The 12,574-nt window shown below is 41.7% G+C and overlaps 2 protein-coding genes across 2 annotated transcripts in view; one reads left to right on the top strand and one right to left on the bottom strand.

Annotated features, from left to right (window-relative positions):
- Positions 1 to 356: 356 nt before the first annotated feature.
- Positions 357 to 6,571, bottom strand: LOC115541032 (TBC1 domain family member 24). The gene is made up of 11 exons (XM_030352741.1): positions 6,336 to 6,571; positions 5,872 to 6,086; positions 5,475 to 5,739; positions 4,359 to 4,472; positions 3,500 to 3,916; positions 2,926 to 3,165; positions 2,452 to 2,607; positions 1,958 to 2,021; positions 1,740 to 1,838; positions 1,360 to 1,657; positions 357 to 903 (listed from the first exon to the last, which is right to left on the bottom strand). The coding sequence occupies exons 1-11, from the start codon at positions 6,542 to 6,544 to the stop codon at positions 725 to 727; spliced, it is 2,256 nt and encodes a 751-aa protein (XP_030208601.1). The 5' UTR covers positions 6,545 to 6,571; the 3' UTR covers positions 357 to 724.
- A 1,846-nt stretch (positions 6,572 to 8,417) lies between these two features.
- The window catches only part of stx8 (syntaxin 8), a 39,096-nt gene continuing 34,939 nt past the window's right edge, over positions 8,418 to 12,574 (top strand). Inside the window, exons 1-4 of the mRNA XM_030352238.1 lie at positions 8,418 to 8,528; positions 9,153 to 9,252; positions 9,689 to 9,783; positions 10,238 to 10,345. Coding sequence (XP_030208098.1) covers positions 8,512 to 8,528; positions 9,153 to 9,252; positions 9,689 to 9,783; positions 10,238 to 10,345 — 320 coding nt within the window. The 5' untranslated portion in view covers positions 8,418 to 8,511. The remainder of the gene's footprint in view (positions 8,529 to 9,152; positions 9,253 to 9,688; positions 9,784 to 10,237; positions 10,346 to 12,574) is intronic.

Raw genomic sequence — 12,574 nt, 5'->3', positions numbered from 1 at the left:
ACTTCAATTAAACGCGTTCTGAAATGCCAGCACGCGTGCCCAGAACGCGTTTTGGTTTTCCAGAACGCGTTCCGGCGTTTCAGCGCGCGCGCCCAGAACGAGCACCAGTAACAGAAAACATTACCGCGCCTCATGATCCCGCATGATGCCTCAAGGGAGAACCATCCAATCTATGGATCCTACATGCACCATACATGATCCACCACACCTGCAATGTTGGTCTTTCTTTGTAGCTCGATTGCGGAGCAAGGTGGCTTGGAGCAGTTCAATAAAGTTAGAAGCCACCAAAATCATTGAAAAGTTCCTACAACACCTGTCTATAATTATTTCTAACAGGGACACATAGAGGACTTCAATCACGATTTCCAGGGTATTTATTTTTTCTCTATATAAAAAATATATAAATATCACAATTACTGTAAAGTAAACCAACTCAAATATTCCAATTAATTTCAAGATAAAATATCTAAAATAACCATAGGCATATAATATCTAAAATAACATTAGGCCATATGATGTGTCTTTCCCACTAGCTGAAAAGTTGCAAAAGAATTAACAAAATTAACAAAAATGTTTTGTTTTTTTAAATCCTGGTTAAGTTAAATGCTATCTAATCCAAGTGCTTGATATATGCATAATGATAAAAAGAATTATACAAATTGACAAATACAATTACAAGAAATCACTTAACTTAATGTGTCTTAAGCATTACTTCAAGCATAACTTAAATGTGCTCTTCTTCACTGGTTACAACCGAGATTGAGTTCTGGATCCCCCAGACCTCCAATGACTGGATCTTAAAATTTCCCCTACAGAGCGGCGTGCTCTGAAATGTGTCACATCTCTCCGTGAATCCACTCTCAAGATCTCCGTGTATGCAGAGTGCATGACCCCCATCGCCACCTGGGAATGGACATCATAATGAAGGAGTCAGCATATCAACCACACCACCAGTTTACATCACTTCCAGGCTATACTCCAAGTGTTGTTGACAACACAAAAGAAAAAAGGTTGAGTTTGTGTGTGTGTGTGTGTGTGTGTGTGTGTGTGTGTGTGTGTGTGTGTGTGTGTGTGTGTGTGTGTGTGTGTGTGTGTGTGTGTGTGTGTGTGTGTGTGTGTGGATGTGTGGGTGTTTGTGAGTGTGGGTGTTTGTGAGTGTGGGTGTCCCTGTCTGTCTGGCTGGCCAAGTTTTGTTGACCAAACATCGCAAAGTGTTTTGAATAGAAGTACAGGTCATTTCTTTCTATGTGTCTTATTCGGTATCTGTAAATACGATCTGTCTTAAATAGGTAATAAAACCACTATAAACATAAAACATTGAAACATTTTTTATCATCATCCAAACATTACAAGGCTTACCAATGACAAGCTTGTTTTTGCCGGCTGCTATAAACATGGACGCCACTTGCTCCTTTAGTCTCTTGGGGTCTCTAGCAGTGATGAGATCATCCGACGAGGCTGTGAAGGGGACGGTGAGGTAGCTGGGATCCTGGAGAGTGCCTGCAGGACACGTCAGGGTTTGCATGGGGCTGGTGGCGGCGGCTTTGTTTGGGCAACTTTCACTGTCAGATGACAGGGAGGAGACACTGTTGCCTGCGTCTCCACGCGTCATAATGTTGACCATTGCCCGCTGGTAGCGCTCCATGCTAGGCCGGAGCTGGAAGGAGAAAGCATTAAACATCAGTGTTCAAGAACTGAATAGGACAGGTCAAAAGGAACAATGGTCGATATTTTCTCACCATGAAAACAAAGCACTCGCCCGTGCCAAAATAAGCTAGTTCGTCGGATTCATGCTTTATTCTTTCTGTCAAATCAGTTGACAAGAAGCCACCACATACCTGTTATGTGGAGGGAGAAATAGTGTTATTATCAAAAAGAAAATGTCCCATCAATTCAATAAATAACAATAAATAACTTAGTTCAAATTTCTAAATGTTTAACTCGTTTAGAATCTCACCTCTTCATCAGCCGTTTTGAGAATCAAGACTGCTGGTTCGTGTCCCTCGACAAGAGAGTAGAATCTTTATAAACAACAACAAGAGGAAATGATATGCATTACTACCGTAGATGGTTTTAGTATCACAATTCTACTATACAACTGCAATTGATTATTATAATCAGTGACATTGGTGTATCCAAAAAAACTCTCAAACACTGAATCAAGAGTAATTTCATGTTTAAGACTGTGAAGACAAACATGTTTACAGTGAAAACACATGCAGTCTCCTTTGTTATGCAACTTAGTCTCAGGGTTAGTTTCACATTTGTAGATGCTTATTTTGTCTTTAGTAGTTATTAATGACAAACAACTGTTGTTTTTTATATAAAACAACATCAATATGAAATTATTTGATTTGTGACTGCAGGAAATCTGTTTTTCTCTCTGGCATTTATATCAAAGCATCATGGCTCTTCAGGAGAAGCTACATTTAGGGAAGCCTTTTGACTCACGTAGCCAGACTTCTTCCATGTTCAGCCGTACTGAAGAGCCGAACTGGACTGAACAGGGCGAAGCGTTCTGGTATCCAGGCCCAGACCACTCTCATTTCGGTCCCTGTCACAACACTGGAGCTAAAGGGGCTGAAGTCCACCATCTGCACCGATTGTCTGAAAGAACAAAAGGAAACCGCCACAATATGTCAGAATATTAAAATGGGAGATTTTGTGTTCTGACATCTATACCCTCAAACCAAGGATTTATATGGACAACATGGAAATGTGCCAATGGATATTACATTATAGCATGTTTTTGTATCTGCCATCTCTGTACTTTACATCCTGAAGGAAACTGATCCATGCACATGCATTCTCCAGTGGCTAGTTTTGTTCAGCAAAGTAATACTACATTTGTATGAAGTTCGTCCAGGTCAGGTAACACCATTTCATAGACTAACTGCAGTCAAACCCCCATGCCCTGTTACCCACCGCTTTTGGTGGACGCTAACGCCTTTTTGCATGAGTGAGTCTTTGTTGGCATTGAAGAGCAGGTTGAGCTCTCGCCGTGTTGCCATCTGTATGGCGAAGGACATCTTCAGGAGCTTCTCGGCCGTGCAGTGGCGCGCCACGTTCTCTACGAAGCTCTTCATGTCCCTTCTGAAGTCCTCCACGCCGGCCACCCGCGACGCCACAGATACTTTGTAGAGGCTCAGCAATGCCAAGGCAACTCTGAGTAGAGAGGCTTATTATATTACTATGTTAACGATTATATAACGTTGGATACGATTGTCTTTCAACAATACATGGTATCATGCATTCTTTTTTATTTCATTTGTGAATCAATTTTTAATCAGCATGGCTACATTTAGAATTGTAAAAATGTATCGTATGACAGACAGACAGACAGAAACACACACACATGCACACACGCACACACACACACACACACACACACACACACACACACACACACACACACACACACACACACACACACACACACACACACACACACAACACAGCCACTCACATAGACACCCCAACCCTTCATGCAGCAGCTGACCTGTAGAGCACTTTGTAGCCCTCCAGGAGGTAGACGTCCAGTACACGGATGGCGTAGGTGAACGGCAGGTCAGCAAAGATCCACATGATCCAGTCGGAGTAGAACTCAAAGAGGTTCTGGTGGGAGCTGGCGATCAGCTTGCGAATTCCCCGGCAGTACTTGTTGGCCAGGTCTCCGAAGGTCATGCAGGAGGCCCTGTACGTAAGGAAGGTCTGGTCGATGTAGCGCTTGTTGGGGTCGTTGTAGGTGATGAGCCTGCAGACACTGTGGAAGCACTCTGCCTCATCCTCGCTGAAGTGGAGGAAGAGAGACACCAGGGCCGGCAGGATGGGGCAGAAGTTCATCTCGGGGAAGTACTTGCTGATGCAAAGCAGAGTCTTTTTCACCGAGTTGAGGCCGGCCTTGTTGAGGCAATGCCTGGATACGGAAAACAGGAAATGAAACTCGGCCTGAGAAATAAATAAAGTACAAAATATATATGCAAAATGTGGTGGACAGCACAAACAGATCGTCATCTGGTTTGTATTCTACCATCAAGATAGACCATATGACCATGAAGCTAGAGCAAGAAGTGGAAGTCTTTATGGAAAGATCAGCCATATGAGCCACATGCACAGAGGGTGGTGAATCATATTTGTTGCTGACATTATCTTTTTTGCTTGCATGCATGGGATGAGTGTGTGTGTGTGTGTGTGTGTGTGTGTGTGTGTGTGTGTGTGTGTGTGTGTGTGTGTGTGTGTGTGTGTGTGTGTGTGTGTGTGTGTGTGTGTGTGTGTGTGTGTGTGTGTGTATGCTACATGCATGCTACTAATAGAGTCAAGAGTGATTGTTTTGGTCAGTACACTTTCAGGGCTGGTACCTCGGTATTTCCCCCCCCTCCATGTACTCAGGAAATGGGTGGGTACTGATCTTCTGCTCCCCAAAAAGCTCTCTGGCCAAATCCTGGTGGACATCTTTGTCCGGCGTAGGAGACCTGATGACAACGTTTGGATTACAGTTGCAGTCACGTTATTGGATCAACTCCACGGTGCGCTATGGTCAGGATTTTCACAACAGAACATCGCTATTATGCTGGAAGCCAAAGATGTTAACAAAGAACAAATAATCAAATCAGAGATTTCCATTCTTTCCAATTGCTCTGGGCTAATTAGGATAGGTTTGAACATATGTATATACTAGAGTTTTTGCGCGTGCGTTGTGCGCGCTCAACCTCTAGTTGTTATTAACAGGGGGTAATTGTACAATGGAAAGTGTAGTATACTATACATGCAAATCAATTATTAAATAGATTTTACTATTATTCAGGGCTGAAAAGTGCATTGACATTTTAAAATGCAAGGCAACTACTATTGGTTAGTTGAAAATAATAATCATCATTGAGGTTAAACATCTCTTCCAGTTTCCTGTCTAAGACAGGCAGTAGTGGCCTACACAGTCACACATAGCATGCACACAAAACATAAGAAAAATAAAACAACTAAAACAGTCCACAGGGGGGAAGGGGGATATCAATAATGCAAGACATTTCGGGAGGCTCAAGGAGGAGGGTAATATTAAGTTGGAGCAACAAAGTGTTAAGACATTTCGGGAGGCTCAAGGAAGAGTGTAAAGTGTAGTCTTGTGGTGGACTCTGCAGACATAATTGACCCTACCCTACTGTGTTATTGACATGTTTTCGTTGTATTAAAGGGACACTGTTCCTTTAAGATCACGTCACTTGTGTGTTGATATGCCGGTCGGTGCGATGTTTGAATTTAACAGAATTTTTATATGACAAAATGAACGACCTGCCGTTGCTTGTCGAGGTGAGAAATTGTCTCTTCCCTTATTTTATCGCAATTTATATAGTGCAGAACGTCTTACCTGGGAGAGTTTATCGACGGCGGAGCCGTTATGTTTAAATGAGTAAAATTATATCTATATATAATTTTACTCATTCAATGAATTGGTCGTTTGAAGAAAATGTGCATCAAACCTGGAGTATATGCCGTGGATGATGTGGTAGTATGCCTTGGCCCGTAGGGTGTGGGGAGCGGCCCAGAATCCCTCTCGACCCATGGTCTTCATCTCACTGTGGTCGCTCTTCAGGAGCAGCTGGTAGCGTTGAGCGGCCTCAGGGTCGATCTTCTCCCAGTCCACAAACTGGCCGTACTTCATTCCTGCACTAGAGCTGATCTCCCAGTTATCTGACTCGGAGATCGTCAACATTGAAACCGCCTTGAGGTTTCCTCGGCTGCCGGCTAATTACAAAGACAAAAAAAAGTTATTTGCCTCTGGTGCACATGTGCAATGATTAAGAAATACATTTTGTGCTGCAATGGGTCCTGTAACAACACATTCTTCACATTATAATGTTTGAGGGATGAGGATACCATTCTGTTCTTTGGTTGAGACATGATTGCTGGATTTGGACTTCGATTTCCTGGAGGTGAGCCGCGTGGTGACGTTGGTCCCGCTTTTCTTCTCCTTTTTGGTCCCTTTGAACTCAAGCAGGGTGGCAGCTTTCGGCCACAGGAAATTAGACCGGCACTCGTTTTTGTCGCATTCATCAGGTAAGGTCTCGGAGGTCTCGTAACTGTAAAAGGACCTGAAGAAAATGTGTTTTGCTTTGTTGTTGTTTGGAGTTCATATCATCACACATGTTTACCATTTAGGGCAGAACTTCTGGTTGCGATCAATTAGTTGAACTGAAATTACCTCAAATATCAAAAACATGTAAAAGTATCAAAAGTACATGTATGACACAAAAAATATGAAGGTTTATGATATCTCCCCAGGGGGGAAAAACAGACAACATAACCAACAGCTCTTGTAAGCGCTGGACCTGTGAAAGTACCTGGAACGTGGCCTGACCACAACCTTCTCAGTGTCTGCGTGCAGACCGTAGTTCTTGGCGTCCTCTGCGCTGGAATAGGAGTGAGACCTCTGCCTGCCCCGGCCATTCGCAGCAGAAGTCAAGTCTTGGTTTGCTGCGTTCAGTAAATCTAAATCCATAGTCCCGCAGTGGGGGAGCTCCAAAGTCCTTGTAATATGGATCATTATCATCCAGACACCAGTAATGGTGGCATGTGTGTTTATATGTGTGTGTGGGGGTTTGTGTGTGTGTATGTATGTTGGTGTGTCTATGAGTGTATAGAGGCTGTTCTGTCAAAGTGCTCACTGCTCAAACCCTCTGGGAAGGAGGGTTTATATACAGGCTATGATCATGTGAGACCCGCATGGGGGTAAGGCTGCTTTTGTGGTTTTGTTTTTGTGTGTTGAAAATGTAAACTTCCTTTTATAGACCTCTGCTCTTCTTTATCCAAAATGGTGGTGTTTTGTTCTTAATTAATTCCCCTTTTAAATACATTGTTTTAGGTGCAATTATATTTAGAAAACAAACACAGCAGGTCTTATTTGCAAACCAATGGACCTACTGATTAAATAATTACAAAAAGAGTCCATTGATATGTTTAATTATCACACACACGAGTTTGAATCCTTCCCCACTTGTATTTGAACACTTAACAAAAAAACACAAAAAGTGGCTTTCCACACTCGTAAACGTTTATATTTGGAAACAGCAAGTGTTGTTGTGATGTTGTTACAATGAAAACAAATAAATTACTACATAAGTGTTTGTGTCCATCGTGTCTTTCTATAAATAAACATCTTAATTATCAATGTATAATATTTTAACTAAAAACTTTTGCAATGTTGATCCGTCACACATAGTTTATAAAAAACATTAAAATTCATGTTTGAGCTTGACGGTACTTGTCAATATGCATTGACTGAGGGACCACGGATGATATACAAAACAACATACTGTAAATAGTGGTGACAATCTCTGAGAAAACCACTATGTGGGTCACTCAAAATCTCTCTAGTTGTAGCATTCAGAATGCACGATGAATTCTGAGAAGACTAACCAATGTTTTTGTTCAACACAACAGTTATATGTTATGATCTAAACACAGCAATTGTTTTGCTATGAAACAAAAAACCTCCATAAAGCCTTCATGTCATCTGCTGGTGCAATGGTAATAGGAAAGATGCAAAACAAACTCTACTGTCCCCTATGGGAAATATATATATCATAATAGTTACTTAGCAACATTACATAGACCTCCATCACATAGGTTTAATAGCTCTGGTGGTCATACAGACACATTTAATTAACGTAATGAGATACATCCACCACCTCTGTGATGAAGCCTTTTGTGGGGGTTTTTTCTGTAGGATTTCAAAATGGGACAAACCCATGGGGGGCTCATAACATCAATAATGGGTCTGGTGGTGGCTTGTACCAGGGCAGGGTAGCTGATCAACACACGTGTGTAGGCCTACTACACTGACGCCTCTGTGAAAAAGGTCTATTGATTGTCATGGTCGCTTTGAGATGTTGCATGCCGAAAAAGGGCATGGTTTACAATGTGTGCTTATGTAACAGGTTTATAAGTTATATTTCGTTTATTGATTGATTATTCTTCCTTTTTTGCACTTTTTTATTGATTTATATTTGTTGTTGATTTGTCTTTTGTTTTGGTGTGGTGGGTTTTGTGACCCTGTGGTGACCTGCGAGGTCACAACCTGTTTGTTTTGCGCCATCCTCTTGAGTCGGCGAGTTGCCCTGCTTGAGAGAGGAGTGCATTTTACACGGACATCTTGTTGATGTGCTTATATTGTGCTTTGCACAGATTAAAGACCAAGTCTCATAATAATGTATAATGTGTGTGTATATATATAGAGAGAGAGAGAGAGAGAGAGAGAGAGAGAGAGAGAGAGAGAGAGAGAGAGAGAGAGAGAGAGAGAGAGAGAGAGAGAGAGAGAGAGAGAGAGAGAGAGAGAGAGAGAGAGAGAGAGAGAGAGAGAGAGAGAGAGAGAGAGAGAATTGCGTATTGCATTCACTGTCCCTTTAACGATTTTGCCAAGTATCTTTTGAACCTCGCAGAGCGCCGTTCTGACGTCACACCAAAACAAGAAGCTGCTAGCGCTTACCTGGATACTTGCTAACACGAAGTCACCTCAATATGTCTCAAGATGCTTGGTAAGGGTCATAATGATCGTTCTAAATAGTGGCCACTTAGGGTGTGTCGTTGTTACATTAATTTTGCATTTACGGATCCTGTTATGGAGGCTAATTGTTGTGAGCTAACCTCAACTTGTCGGTGCAATAGTTAACCATTTCATTATAAATGGAAATTTGTACCATGTACACGTATACGTATTTTCAATATTGTGTTTAATGTTGAATAATTGCACTTATTAGAATTAGACTGTAATGTACACAAGTGAGTATGAGTTAGTCCTGGCATTGCTAAATGTTATCACATGATAGATGTCATGCTCAATCCTCACATCAACAACGCTGTGATTAGATTCGCCCTGGTACTGAAAAAATACGTCTTGATCGATGTTAAAACCTCTTATCTTAAACAAAATCAGTGCATGGATTACACAGTACCCTTGGTCCAAACTCCTCTTATGTTATGAAATGACATGTCAAGATATGGCATGGCATATCATGTTATACCAAGACATGGCATGTCATTTTCATGTGACATCATGTCACAAGCTCATGAGTTCATGGCTTGGCACTTGTTTCTATGAACATCTTTGCAGTACCGACAGAACCTAAATGTAAGATCTCATGTGATGTGATGTTATGAAGGTTACAGAACTACGACGCGACGTGTCGGCTGGCGCAAGACATAGCCGAGAATATACATGAACGGTCAAGACTACAGAGAACCGGGGGCAACCCGGCCAAGGTGAGGCCGTGGGGTACACTGCAGTTTACACCCATGGGACCAAATTATCTGATCCATAAGCCTAGAATAAAAAACTTCTAAGGCGAAAATTAATTCACACTATATTTACATTAGTTAATAATGTTAATAAGCAGATATTTAGAGCCAATTATCAGTTAACTGATCAAATAATCCTTTACTAATGGTGTTCGAGTTTACTAATAGTAGTAATAGGTTTCGGTATAGGTAAAAGGTTAATGTTAACATAGGTATTAATGTAAACATTTGATAGTGTTCAGGTTAACACACTACCCCTTACCCTTCTCATTTGCTAATGCTATGTACATTCGAATAATGCTAATAATTGCATTAACTAATGTTAATTAATGGTTCATAAATGTACCCTTTTCGTAAAGTGTTACAGAATAATTCATTTCAATGCACGTGATTATTTCAGATCAACATGACACTAAGAGCGTCATTACAGAAGCTCAAGCAAAACATCTCCCAGCTGAAAGAGAGTCTGCTACGAGCTTCATCGTCCCGCCGGATGTATCCTTCTTGAAGCTGTGCTTAACATTGGTGTTTCACATCTGGTGTTAGCATGCGTCTCTATTGGTCAAACAGTATCAAAGCCTGAAAACATTAGAAACATGCATAAAAATTGGTTGAATACAAATATATATGCAATGAATATGTGGAATGCAACTAGTGTTCATGTCTCTTTCTGTCTCGTTGTCATTTACTTGCAGTAACAAAATGTATCCAATAGAGGGCAACATGGTATCTTTTAAATGTAAAACTTGTCTCACATTTAGTAACGTTTCGTGTAATACCTTTGTATGTGTCAGAGCAACAGCAAAATTATCATGATAATTGTAATATCCATCCTTTCTCATTCATCATCATTAACACCCAAATGTCATGTTTTCGACAAGGAAAAATACTGGCTGACAACAACATATTATTCCATCAATAACTGTTTCCCTTAATACAACCATGTTAGAATGCAGTCAGAGGCTGACAGGAGACAGAACCTAGTAGATGACCTGGTCACCAGAGAGAAACATCTCAACGCCACCTTCAGAGGAGAGGTCAAAGAAGAACCTTCCAGGTATGCCAAGTCGTGCAGTATTAATGTAAAACTAAACATTTTTCTACAGCCACAACAGATTTTCCTTATTTTCCGTAGATGATCAGATTGTTTTATATTTCTTAATTGAATCAGAGCATTGATTGTTTTATCTGTGAGTGAAATACATGTCGCTTTATCATTAACGTTTAAAATGAACCAATATAAAGAATAACATGTTTAGTATTTAATATGTTTTCTCTCAGAGGGTAATTACCTGAACTCTTAATGTCTATAACATGTAAGCCAGTTGTTCAGAAACTTGATTGGTCAATGGGATGCATGGATGTTGAACTTGGGATCAAAATACATGTAATAGTAGTTTCAAACTAATGGCCTTTTATCCACCCTTCCATCCACCATATGGTCGCTGAAGGCTATGCAATGGGCTGACTCTTTTGTGTTGCTTGAGGGACATGTTTTTGTCAACAGGCTATTTGAGATGGATTTAATTTGTCATGGGTAATATATGAAATGTAAAAGTGCAGTTAGGTCTACCCTTTTACTTATGGAAAAAAAAAAAGTGTGTTAACATTTAGCCTCTTAATCACATCAGGAATGTGTCAATTTACGAAGGGGGTACTGTCACAATAGGTCAGTGCTGGCAGGATCCCCCAACATTTATTAGTCAATCCACCATCCTATTCAAGCCCACCCAGGCCATAAGACTTCCACCCCCTTTTTAAATCGGCGATTCAAAAGAATAACCGGCGCCACGTTGTCCAATTAAAATAATGAATCTTCACTTTATTGGATGATTCCCAGTTACATGCTCGCTGCTCCCCTTTGAGGATAAGTCACCGGTCAGTAACTTTGGGCGGCAAAGTCTTTGGACATCCGGTATGAGCCATGCACCTTGACCTCTTCCCCTGTAGCATCAATTGTGGAGGGAGGCCTGCCTCTCTGCCGACCCCTCCGCTAATTCATTTCCATTAGGAGGCTTTGCAGGCGCTTCGCACTGCTGATCACATGTTTGGCACCTTCCGACACACACACGCACACACACACGCACGCGCGCGCACGCACACACACACACACACACACACACACACACACACACACACACACACACACACACACACACACACACACACACAGTGGGAGTAGGCTGGGCTCTGTATATAACTCCTCATCAGATTATTACTTTATGACTTGGAATTGTTGACAAAAGCGCCAGGTGTCACCGCTGATATCCTCTTCATCCACTGATTTCGTATTGAGGTGACTGCTGAGGAAACAGATGGTTGTTACCCAGCGTAGAGTGGCTGACCCCATCAGCCAGCGTTTATTTGGACAGGAAGAGGAAATAGGCTTATGTAGCTCACTTCCTCCCGAATTAATTGTCTTGTTTTTGTGTGAAAACTTTTGTAAAGCCTGATGGATTTTACTCCTTCTTTGTATTTGGTATATTCATTTATCTCAAATGTAACAAAGACATGTCAGGCACGTTTGTATTTTTATTTTCTTGAACTATGTAAATCCACACTGTCTTACCGACCAAACTGTAAGGAAAAGGCAAGGTGTAGTGTTCTAGATATATGGCTCCAAAACCAACACCTGACACCTGCCAGTGGTGGATAGATTTGACCAACTGGCGTGTAAAACACAATCAGGGTTACACATTAAATCAATTGTCTGGCCTTTGGATTTTTCCACTCTGGCAGGTAGAAAGATAGTTAGTTAATTTTGGACCCTCTACTGTGAGTGCCGTGTAGCCAGGACATTCGTGTTTTTACTAGGACTTCTCCCCTCCCCTCTGTGTGGTCCTGGAGGACAGAATGGGGGAGGGTGGGTTGGCTCGGCCATGCTTGGTTAACCTAAGCCCGGGCTTGGAGAGCACTGGAGTAGAGAGAGAAAAAAAGGGTCTGGGGCTTTAGAGGTAAAGCTTAATCTATTCCTAAAACAATACTTTCTCCATCTCAAAGTAGGACATGGGGCCGCGCTCTGAGGGGCTCGGTTAACCTTCTGCGAGCCAGCGGTCCCACAACCTCAGCTCGCTCTGAAAACTTTCTCCCTCCTACTCGATTGCCCTCTGGGAAATAGCTGTAATTAGTTAAATCTTGCCTGTCCAAGTCTCTTAGATCAGGGCCTTGATGTTTAAGCCACAATGGCTGTGGCCCCGCCGCTTTTACCGCCGCCAAGCAAGTGTGCCTGACTGATTTTTAGCTCTTCCCACTGATGGGCTAATTGGATCTTCACACACTGGGCGCC

The sequence above is a fragment of the Gadus morhua genome, chromosome 3 (assembly GCF_902167405.1).
Source record: "Gadus morhua chromosome 3, gadMor3.0, whole genome shotgun sequence".
Lineage (NCBI taxonomy): Eukaryota > Metazoa > Chordata > Actinopteri > Gadiformes > Gadidae > Gadus > Gadus morhua.
The sequence above is the reverse complement of the archived record's forward strand: the minus strand, read 5'-3'. Positions and strand labels throughout refer to the sequence as shown.